Genomic DNA, 11,393 nt, shown 5'->3' on the forward strand with positions numbered 1-11,393 from the left:
GAGCGCCCCGCGCGTGAAAGCAGAGGGGGTGAGAAGGGTCTGGTGGTGGCTCTGGGAGGAGGGCGGTGTGGCGGGCGAGCCGCCGCCGGCGACAGGGTTGGGCCGCGGTGGTGGAGGGGGAGGGGGAGGTGGAGGAGCGGCCATGATCACGAGGTGCAGAGAGGAGCGGAAGCGGTTTCAAGGACGAGGAACGAGTCCTGCGTCTGATACCATGTAGAATGTTATGGGAAGAGGAGATCGCACCTTGGATGCTCTCCGATCTATACACTTGTATATATAGCTCAGGTTACAACAGAGGCGCCAGGTCGTGGCTAATCGTGGGCGATTGCATGCAGTACGTGCGCACGGTGGAGAGAGGTGAGAGGGAGAGACTAGCTAACTGCTAACAGCGAGGACGCGCGACACGACGGAGTTGAGGTCGTCCGGGTGGTCACAGAGCAAGCGGTGATCGAGGTTGAGCGGGGCTGAGCGCCAGAGATGGCGCCACCGGGAGGAGAGGACCTGGGTGCGTGCGCCTTCTCTGGTGGGAAGGAGCGAGACGATGTCCCCGAGGACGCCGTCGGGGAGGCCTCTGAGGCAGTCCTCCGCCCTAGATTCCGCGGCGTGCCCTTCTGCAGTCGCCGCCGCCGCGACCGCCGTTTCTATCTCCATCGCAGGCGGCCTGAGGGGGACGTCGTCGAGAAGGTCGCTGAGGCGGCCACCGCCGGCGCCTCCTCCGTCCCCATCCGCCATGGGAAGAACAGGTTCTGGACAGGGCGCCTCTGTAGCTGGGGTAGCCGGTGCTTTCCTCTTCCTCGATCTAGGATCAGGAGCGCCTGCCTCCATCCCCATGGTTGGCGGTTTGTGCGGCGGCGAGGGAAGAGCACGCTGAGAAGAAGTAGGCGATGGGTATCTAGGTTTTTTGTAGGGGTGCACGTCCAGACGTGGGCGCTATCTTCTTCATGATAGATTTTTCGGTGTTCAAATTTAAGATACCACGCTGTGGTGGCTACTACTTCTCTCAATTTCGGAAGCCCCAACGTATGGACTTCTGTTTCTTCAAGTTTAACAGATCCTGCACTACTTCCTCACCAGTTTTATACTTTGTGCATCTCTTTTTTACTATATCATACATCCCCAATTGTCTCTAGACTTCTATTGATCTCGGGCACTCAAAGAGGAAATGTCGAATACTATCCGGACCTCCGCTACATTCTGGACAGTGAACCTTCACCCTCATATGCTTCGAAGCTAGGATCGCCCGGCACGGGATAGCGCTTTGGAGGACCCGCCATATAAAAGTTCTGATCTTGGCTGGGCATTCTAGACACCAAATCAAGTTCCACTTCTCATCCAGTACTGAAGATCCCGTATTTGTATGAATCATATGACCAAATTGAAAATTCCATTCAACTTGGTAAGCTGAGCGTACTGAAAAAAATCAACTGTTCCTAATGGTTAATCACTGTCATCATTAGGGTCCATCGACCGATATCAATATGGCGCTTTGCATTATGCTCAAATCAACTATACGTATGTTTTACGCAAATCATGCCACTAGCAAGGTGTATTATTTTCTTGATTGAAGATGGTACGGCCGGAGCTCTGCTTACTGGAGTTTAGCCAGGTTTAGCTTGTTGCTTGAAGTTTTTGCTTCACCAACGTCACTCAAATACTCGAGGCTGCCTGGTTGTTTGCGTCGTATGGTATAGTATATACAGAGAGAGAGAGCAATCTAGTGTCAGGTTCGAGGAGCCCTCACTAACGTCACTCAAATACTCGAGGCTGCCTGCTTGTTTGCGTCGTATGGTATATAAAATGTTGATTTTCAGGGGGGTCGAGCTCTGAACTAGGACAAACTGACAAACAAATTATACAGCCTATCCCGTGGCCGATCAAAACAGTTCAACATCAGGGACATTTATGCTGGAAAAGAAATTAATCCATTACCTTCCGAGACGAAGCCTTCGGCTGAAGTGGTGGATCCACACTGCAAGTAGTTGGTGCAAACCGGAGAAACCACAGTAATATCTTGACCTGGGGAGGTGTTTGATATGCGTGTAGTGATAGTGTGATACCGATATTCACTTCCTGTGGCATAACTAATGAAAAAAATAGCGCGCTACAGCAAAATAGTGGCGACCTAAAAATATGCTATTAGCATGCTATATCGCGCTATAGCGTGCTATTAGCGAGACGTTGTATACCAATATATTTAGCGAGGCAATTCTCAATACGCTATAGCGTGCTATTAGCGACGCTATAGCGCGCTATTTTTTTCAGTGGGCATAACTAGCATCAGCACAAGGAACAGGTCAGGAGGCTGCCCTGCGTTGGCAGCTCTCAACAACTTCAGCCAGCGTGCCTCTCTACACGCTGGTATCATCACGCTACTACTGACGAAATATAAATTTACCTTCCAAAAAACAATTAATGTCAGCCGATCGACGGCACATCGGCCAACACCAGGCTTGATCAGAGCAGTTCAACACCGGGCTGGAAAGAAAAAAGAACTCCTTGCTTGCTTCCAAGACGAGGCCCCATATTTTTTGTTTCGGCTGAAGTGATAGATCCCCACTACAAATAGTCGATGTGAACTAAACAGATGACATATGTTCCATATAACCTTGCCTCTGAGTAAGGAGGGAAACATATGAGTGATACCTTGATGAGAGAGAGACCAAGTTGCATGACTTTACAAAAAGATTTAACAGACAAACATCACATTGATGTTCAGAGGACACACAGATTTGTACTTTCTCATCACCAAATAGGCGCACAGGTTGGTTTTTCATCAGAATTGACATCATGAATAGCATGTTTAACTGCCATAAGGCTCCAAAATAATACAAACTTGAACAAACTACAAACGTGAGAACTACTAGAGTCAGCACAAAGCACAAAATTGGTATTTTCTTTAGAAGGACACGTCCTTTCAAAGGGATCAGCTGGTTCCAAATCATGGACACTGGACTCCAAAATGTGGTTATAAGACCAATCCGATGTGAAACGAAATCGAGCGCCTCTCGAGGCCCTGTTATCCACCTGAAGCATCTTACGGTGTTGTGCAAAGAACTCCTCATTGTAATCTTCAGAATTAACCTCAAAAGTCATCAATTCCAACACTCCAGCGTTTAGTATAAAGAATGTGGCGAAGTCAACATGTGACTTGATACCCCGATAATGTCGCCAAACAATTGTCTTGAGACGGATGTCAAGAGATCTTATAAGATCCCGGTGTTTACGGCACCAGGAGTTGGTTTTCCCGGGTCCAGTTGACTAAAAATGAACATAGACAAATAAAAAACCAATCATTTCAGGACAGTAAAATAGACCAAATAAGCATTGAACCATCATCACAGAAGAATTGTCACCTGAATGTATAGCTTTTCCAAGCAAGGAAAGCATCTCATCAGGTCAAGAACAACATCGAGACTAAGAGCATGCATATCAACAGCTAAAATCTTGATAGTGTGCACCGCTGTCGTCAGGCTATCAACATGCAACCCCTTCATCAAGCATGAAAGATAACATTAAGACATCCAATTAGTCGGAAGTGGAGATAGTATGTTCTTCATCAGCACATAGAAATGCAGGTAAGAATGCTAGTAGGAAGGCCACAACTACCTGAATAACTGCCGAGTCAAACGCGAGTACGCTACTACAAGTAGAAGAAAGGAAGCCTAAGGCCTCCAGTTTAGGCGCATAGATCACCGATACATGCAGGCGATCACTTAGGATCAAGCTACCAAGAAAAGGGGCATTCTCAATAATGAGTTCCCCAAAATTGAGCCCTCTCCCATGACTATAAGCTTTGACACATATGCCTGTAAGGTTAATAGAGTTGATTCGGAGGTGACCAAAGCCGAAGCTGCATTAAATAAGCAAGCATTGCAGAGCTGGGCAACCCACAATCATGGTGTGCAGCGAGGATTCAGAGATCCCGACCCGTTTAAGCGCGAGCTTCTGAAGCTTAGGGAAGTGAAGCGCTTGGATGGTGCTGTCGGTAAGGTGGCAATCTCCGATGGTGGCAACACAAAGGGTGTCCGAGAAGCGCAAGGCGGCTGCTGGCGGCGGCTGCAGTGTTTGCGGTGGAGATGGTAAAAAAAATCGGTAGCAGCAAAGCTCGAGCTCATGGAGGTTGTCGAGGGCGGGGGATCTGAGCCAGGCGTCGGCTCGGTCGACGGGGAGGTGGTAGACGGGCGCGCAGAAGTGGCGGCCAGGGCCCTGGTGGGCGGCGAGAACGCGCGATATGGTGGCATCGAGCAAATAGCTCCCATGCGACATCTTTGAGTTGAATTGTCTCTCATGCGACGTCGTTGGTTGTAATGGCTCTCATGCGACGTCTCCCAGTGCAGAAATAGCTCAAGCAAGACAACCCGTTTACGCGGCTAGTTGGCTGTTAGTTAGGCTGAGGTTTGGTTAGGACACTGGGGGTTATGTGGTTTGACTGGTGGGGTCCACCTAGGACCACGTAGTCAAGAGTCAACCGTCCACGACTCGACCGGTGACTGTGTGACCGTGCTCGACTCGCCCGTGCTGGACTGGGCGAGCGGCGCCGCCGTAAGCTGTTGGAAATATGCCCTAGAGGCAATAATAAATGGTTATTATTATATTTCTTTGTTCCTGATAATTGTCTATTGTTCATGCTATAATTGTGTTATCCGGAAATCGTAATACATGTGTGAATACATAGACCACAACATGTCCCTAGTAAGCCTCTAGTTGACTAGCTCGTTGATCAACAGATAGTCATGGTTTCCTGACTATGGACATTGGATGTCATTGATAACGGGATCACATCATTAGGAGAATGATGTGATGGACAAGACCCAATCCTAAGCATAGCATAAAAGATCGTGTAGTTTCGTTTGCTAGAGCTTTTCCAATGTCAAGTATCTTTTCCTTAGACCATGAGATCGTGCAACTCCCGGATACCGTAGGAGTGCTTTGGGTGTGCCAAACGTCACAACGTAACTGGGTGACTATAAAGGTGCACTACGGGTATCTCCGAAAGTGTCTGTTGGGTTGGCACGGATCGAGACTGGGATTTGTCACTCCGTATGACGGAGAGGTATCTCTGGGCCCACTCGGTAATGCATCATCATAATGAGCTCAATGTGACTAAGGCGTTAGTCACGGGATCATGCATTGCGGTACGAGTAAAGAGACTTGCCGGTAACGAGATTGAACAAGGTATTGGGATACCGACGATCGAATCTCGGGCAAGTAACATACTGATTGACAAAGGGAATTGTATACGGGATTGATTGAATCCTCGACATCGTGGTTCATCCGATGAGATCATCGTGGAACATGTGGGAGCCAACATGGGTATCCAGATCCCGCTGTTGGTTATTGACCGGAGAGGCGTCTCGGTCATGTCTGCATGTCTCCCGAACCCGTAGGGTCTACACACTTATGGTTCGGTGACGCTAGGGTTGTAGAGATATGAATGTGTGGAAACCCGAAAGTTGTTCGGAGTCCCGGATGAGATCCCGGACGTCACGAGGAGTTCCAGAATGGTCCGGAGGTGAAGAATTATATATAGGAAGTCCAGTTTCGACCACCGGGAAAGTTTCGGGAGTTATCGGTATTGTACCGGGACCACCGGAAGGGTCCCGGGGGTCCACCGGGTGGGGCCACCTATCCCGGAGGGCCCCATGGGCTGAAGTGGGAAGGAACCAGCCCCTAGTGGGCTGGGGCGCCCCCCATGGGCCTCCCCCCTGCGTCTAGGGTTGGAAACCCTAGGGTGGGGGGGCGCCCCACTTGGCTTGGGGGGGAAGCCACCCCCCTTCCCCCTTGGCCGCCGCCCCCCCTTGGAGATCCCATCTCCCAGGGCCAGCGCCCCCCCCCCCAAGGGGCCTATATAAAGGGGGGAGGGAGGGCAGCAACATTACAGCCTTGGGCGCCTTCCTCCTCCCCTGCTACACCTCTCCCTCTCACAGAAGCTCGGCGAAGCCCTGCCGAGACCTGCTACATCCACCACCACACCGTCGTGCTGCTGGATCTCCATCAACCTCCCCTTCCCCTTGCTGGATCAAGAAGGAGGAGACGTCGCTGCACCGTACGTGTGTTGAACGCGGAGGTGCCGTCCGTTCGGCACTCGGTCATCGGTGATTTGAATCACGGCGAGTACGACTCCGTCATCCACGTTCATTGGAACGCTTCCGCTCGCGATCTACAAGGGTATGTAGATGCACCCCTTTCCCCTCGTTGCTAGTATACTCCATAGATGCATCTTGGTGAGTGTAGGAAAATTTTAAAATTATGCTACGATTCCCAACAGTGGCATCATGAGCCAGGCCTATGCGTAGTTACTATGCACGAGTAGAACACAAAGCAGTTGTGGGCGTTGATGTTGCCAATTCTTCTTGCCGCTACTAGTCGTATCTTGTTTCGGCGGTATCGTAGGATGAAGCGGCCCGGACCGACCTTACACGTACGCTTACGTGAGACAGGTTCCACCGACTGACATGCACAAGTTGCATAAGGTGGCTAGCGGGTGTCTGTCTCTCCTACTTTAGTCGGAACGGATTCGATGAAAAGGGTCCTTATGAAGGGTAAATAGAAATTGGCAAATCACGTTGTGGTCATACGTAGGTAAGAAACGTTCTTGCTAGAAACCTACAAACCACGTAAAAACTTGCAACAACAATTAGAGGACGTCTAACTTGTTTTTGCAGCAAGTGCTATGTGATGTGATATGGCCAGAAGATGTGATGAATGATATATGTGATGTATGAGATTGATCATATTCTTGTAATAGGAATCACGACTTGTATGTCGATGAGTATGACAACCGGCAGGAGCCATAGGAGTTGTCTTTATTATTTTGTATGACCTGCGTGTCATTGAATAACGCCATGTAAATTACTTTACTTTGTTGCTAAACGCGTTAGCCATAGAAGTAGAAGTAATCGTTGGCGTGACGACTTCATGAAGACACAATGATGGAGATCATGATGATGGAGATCATGGTGTCATGCCGGTGACGAAGATGATCATGGTGCCCCGAAGATGGAGATCAAAGGAGCATAATGATATTGGCCATATCATGTCACTATTTGATTGCATGTGATGTTTATCATGTTTTTGCATCTTATTTGCTTAGAACGACGGTAGTAAGTAAGATGATCCCTTGTAATAATTTCAAAAAAATGTTCACCCTAATTGTGCACCGTTGCGAAGGTTCATTGTTTCGAAGCACCACGTGATGATCGGGTGTGATAGACTCTAACGTTCAAATACAACGGGTGTTGACGAGCCTAGCATGTACAAACATGGCCTCGGAACACACTCAATACACTTAGGTTGACTTGACGAGCCTAGCATGTACAGACATGGCCTCGGAACACGGAGGACCGAAAGGTCGAGCATGAGTCGTATAGAAGATACGATCAACATGGAGATGTTCACCGATCTTGACTAGTCCGTCTCACGTGATGATCGGACACGGCCTAGTTAACTCGGATCATGTTTCACTTAGATGACTAGAGGGATGTCTATCTGAGTGGGAGTTCATTAAATAATTTGATTAGATGAACTTAATTATCATGAACTTAGTCTAAAATCTTTACACTATGTATTGTAGATCAAATGGCCCACGTTGTCCTCAATTTCAACGCGTTCCTAGAGAAAACCAAGCTGAAAGATGATGGCAGCAACTATACGGACTGGGTCCGGAAAATGAGGATCATCCTCATAGTAGCCAAGAAAGATTATGTCCTAGAAGCACCGCTAGGTGAAGCACCAATCCCAGAGAACCAAGACGTTATGAACACTTGGTAGCAGCGTGCTGATGATTACTCCCTTGTTCAGTGCGGCATGCTTTACAGCTTAGAACCGGGTCTCCAAAAGAGTTTTGAGAAACATGGAGCATATGAGATGTTCGAGGAGCTGAAAATGGTTTTCCAAGCTCATGCCCGGGTCGAGAGATATGAAGTCTCCGACAAGTTCTTCAGCTGTAAAATGGAGGAGAATAGTTCTGTTAGTGAGCACATACTCAGAATGTCTGGGTCACACAACCGCTTATCCCAGCTGAGAGTTAATCTCCCGGATGACGCGGTCATTGACAGAATCCTCCAGTCGCTTCCACCAAGCTACAAGAGCTTTGTGATGAACTTCAATATGCAGGGGATGGAAAAGACCATGCCTGAGGTATATTCAATGCTGAAATCAGCGGAGGTGGAGATCAGAAAAGAACATCAAGTGTTGATGGTGAATAAAACCACTAAGTTCAAGAAGGGCAAGGGTAAGAAGAACTTCAAGAAGGACGGCAAGGGAGTTGCCGCGCCCGGTAAGCCAGTTGCCGGGAAGAAGTCAAAGAATGGACCCAAGCCCGAGACTGAGTGCTTTTATTGCAAGGGAAGTGGTCACTGGAAGCGGAACTGCCCCAAATACTTAGCGGACAAGAAGGCCGGCAACACCAAAGGTATATGTGATATACATGTAATTGATGTGTACCTTACCAGTACTCGTAGTAGCTCCTGGGTATTTCATACCGATGCGGTTGCTCATATTTGTAACTCAAAACAGGAACTACGGAATAAACGGAGACTGGCGAAGGACGAGGTGACAATGCGCGTCGGGAATGGTTCCAAGGTCGATGTGATCACCGTCGGCACGCTACCTCTGCATCTACCTACGGGATTAGTTTTAAACCTCAATAATTGTTATTTAGTGCCAGCTTTGAGCATGAACATTGTATCTGGATCTCGTTTAATTTGAGATGGCTACTCATTTAAATCCGAGAATAATGGTTGTTCTATTTATATGAGAGATATGTTTTATGGTCATGCCCCGCTGGTTAATGGTTTATTCTTGATGAATCTCGAACGTGATGTTACACATATTCATAGTCTGAATACCAAAAGATGTAAAGTTGATAACGATAGTCCCACATACTTGTGGCACTGCCGCCTTGGTCACATTGGTGTCAAGCGCATGAAGAAGCTCCATGCAGATGGACTTTTGGAGTCTCTTGATTACGAATCATTTGACACGTGCGAACCATGCCTCATGGGTAAGATGACCAAGACTCCGTTCTCCGGAACAATGGAGCGAGCAACCAACTTATTGGAAATCATACATACCGATGTGTGCGGTCCAATGAGTGTTGAGGCTCGCGGAGGATATCGTTATGTTCTCACTCTCACTGATGACTTAAGTAGATATGGGTATGTCTACCTAATGAAACACAAGTCTGAAACCTTCGAAAAGTTCAAGGAATTTCAGAGTGAGGTTGAGAATCAACGTGACAGGAAAATAAAATTCTTACAATCCGATCGTGGTGGAGAATATTTAAGTCACGAGTTTGGTACACACTTAAGGAAATGTGGAATAGTTTCACAACTCACGCCGCCTGGAACACCTCAGAGAAATGGTGTGTCCGAACGTCGTAATCGCACTCTATTGGATATGGTGCGATCTATGATGTCTCTTGCCGATTTACCGCTCTCATTTTGGGGCTATGCTTTAGAGACTGCCGCATTCACTTTAAATAGGGCTCCGTCGAAATCCGTTGAGACGACACCGTATGAATTATGGTTTGGGAAGAAACCTAAGCTGTCGTTTCTAAAAGTTTGGGGATGCGATGCTTATGTCAAGAAACTTCAACCTGAAAAGCTCGAACCCAAGTCGGAGAAATGCGTCTTCATAGGATACCCTAAGGAAACTATTGGGTATACCTTCTACCTTAGATCCGAAGGCAAGATCTTCGTTGCCAAGAACGGGTCCTTTCTGGAGAAGGAGTTTCTCTCGAAAGAATTGAGTGGGAGGAAAGTGGAACTTGATGAGGTGATAGTCACCCCTTCCGAACCGGAAAGTAGCGCAGCACGGGAAGATGTTCCCGTGGTGCCTACACCGACTGGGGAGGAAGTTAATGATGGTGATCATGAAGCTTCGGATCAAGTTACTACTGAACTTCGTAGGTCCACAAGGACACGTTCCGCACCAGAGTGGTACGGCAACCCTGTCCTGGAAATCATGTTGTTAGACAACGGTGAACCTTCAAACTATGAAGAAGCGATGGCAGGCCCGGATTCTGACAAACGGCTAGAAGCCATGAAATCCGAGATAGGATCCATGTATGAAAACGAACTATGGACTTTGACTGACTTGCCCGATGATCGGCGAGCCATAGAAAACAAATGGATCTTTAAGAAGAAGACAGACGCGGATGGTAATGTGACCATCTATAAGGCTCGACTTGTCGCTAAGGGTTATCGACAAGTTCAAGGGGTTGACTACGATGAGACTTTCTCACCCGTAGCGAAGCTGAAGTCCGTCCGAATCATGTTAGCAATTGCCGCATACTATGATTATGAGATATGGCAGATGGACGTCAAAACGGCATTCCTTAATGGCTTCCTTAAGGAAGAGTTGTATATGATGCAGCCGGAAGGTTTTGTCGATCCTAAGAATGCTAACAAAGTATGCAAGCTCCAGCGCTCAATCTATGGGCTGGTGCAAGCATCTCGGAGTTGGAACATTCGCTTTGATGAGATGATCAAAGCGTTTGGGTTTACACAGACTTATGGAGAAGCCTGTGTTTACAAGAAAGTGAGTGGGAGCTCTATAGCATTTCTCATATTATATGTGGATGACATATTATTGATGGGAAATGATATAGAATTCTTGGAAAGTATAAAGGCCTATTTGAATAAGTGTTTTTCAATGAAGGACCTTGGAGAAGCTGCTTATATATTAGGCATCAAGATCTATAGAGATAGATCAAGACGCCTCATTGGTCTTTCACAGAGTACATACCTTGACAAGATATTGAAGAAGTTCAATATGGATCAGTCCAAGAAGGGGTTCTTACCTATATTGCAAGGTGTGCAATTGAGCACGGCTCAATGCCCGACCACGGCAGAAGATAGAGAAAAGATGAGTGTCATCCCCTATGCCTCGGCCATAGGGTCTATTATGTATGCCATGCTGTGTACCAGACCTGATGTAAACCTTGCCGTAAGTTTGGTAGGAAGGTACCAAAGTAATCCCGGCATGGAACACTGGACAACGGTCAAGAATATCCTGAAGTACCTGAAGAGGACTAAGGATATGTTTCTCGTTTATGGAGGTGACGAAGAGCTCGTCGTAAAGGGTTACGTCGACGCTAGCTTCGACACAGATCGGGATGACTCGAAGTCACAAACCGGATACGTGTATATTTTGAATGGAGGAGCAGTAAGCTGGTGCAGTTGCAAGCAAAGCGTCGTGGTGGGATCTACATGTGAAGCGGAGTACATGGCAGCCTCGGAGGCAGCACAGGAAGCAGTCTGGATGAAGGAGTTCATTACCGACCTAGGGGTGATTCCCAATGCGTCGGGCCCGATGACTCTCTTGTGTGACAACACTGGAGCTATTGCCCTTGCGAAGGAGCCCAGGTTTCACAGGAAGACCAGGCATAT

At 47.8% G+C, this 11,393-nt stretch overlaps 1 protein-coding gene across 1 annotated transcript; it reads right to left on the reverse strand.

Moving 5' to 3' along the window:
- Nucleotides 1-1,388: 1,388 nt before the first annotated feature.
- LOC123161203 (uncharacterized) lies at nucleotides 1,389-4,266 on the reverse strand. The gene is made up of 5 exons (XM_044579054.1): nucleotides 3,908-4,266; nucleotides 3,700-3,850; nucleotides 3,354-3,488; nucleotides 2,975-3,258; nucleotides 1,389-1,410 (listed from the first exon to the last, which is right to left on the reverse strand). Exons 1-5 carry the CDS (start codon nucleotides 4,264-4,266, stop codon nucleotides 1,389-1,391), a joined length of 951 nt encoding a protein of 316 aa, XP_044434989.1.
- Between the last annotated feature and the right edge of the window lie 7,127 nt (nucleotides 4,267-11,393).

This window comes from Triticum aestivum, chromosome 1D, assembly GCF_018294505.1.
Source record: "Triticum aestivum cultivar Chinese Spring chromosome 1D, IWGSC CS RefSeq v2.1, whole genome shotgun sequence".
Classification (NCBI taxonomy): Eukaryota; Viridiplantae; Streptophyta; class Magnoliopsida; order Poales; family Poaceae; genus Triticum; species Triticum aestivum.

Bases quoted from the DNA above. Each gene is read 5' to 3' on its own strand.
- LOC123161203 (XM_044579054.1), bottom strand. From the start codon at position 4,266: ATGTCGCATGGGAGCTATTTGCTCGATGCCACCATATCGCGCGTTCTC. The intron at 3,851-3,907 runs GCTGCACACCAT...TATTTAATGCAG, and splicing joins GTCGGGATCTCTGAATCCTC to CTTCGGCTTTGGTCACCTCC. The intron at 3,259-3,353 runs GTGACAATTCTT...GTTCATTTTTAG, and splicing joins TGGAAAAGCTATACATTCAG to TCAACTGGACCCGGGAAAAC.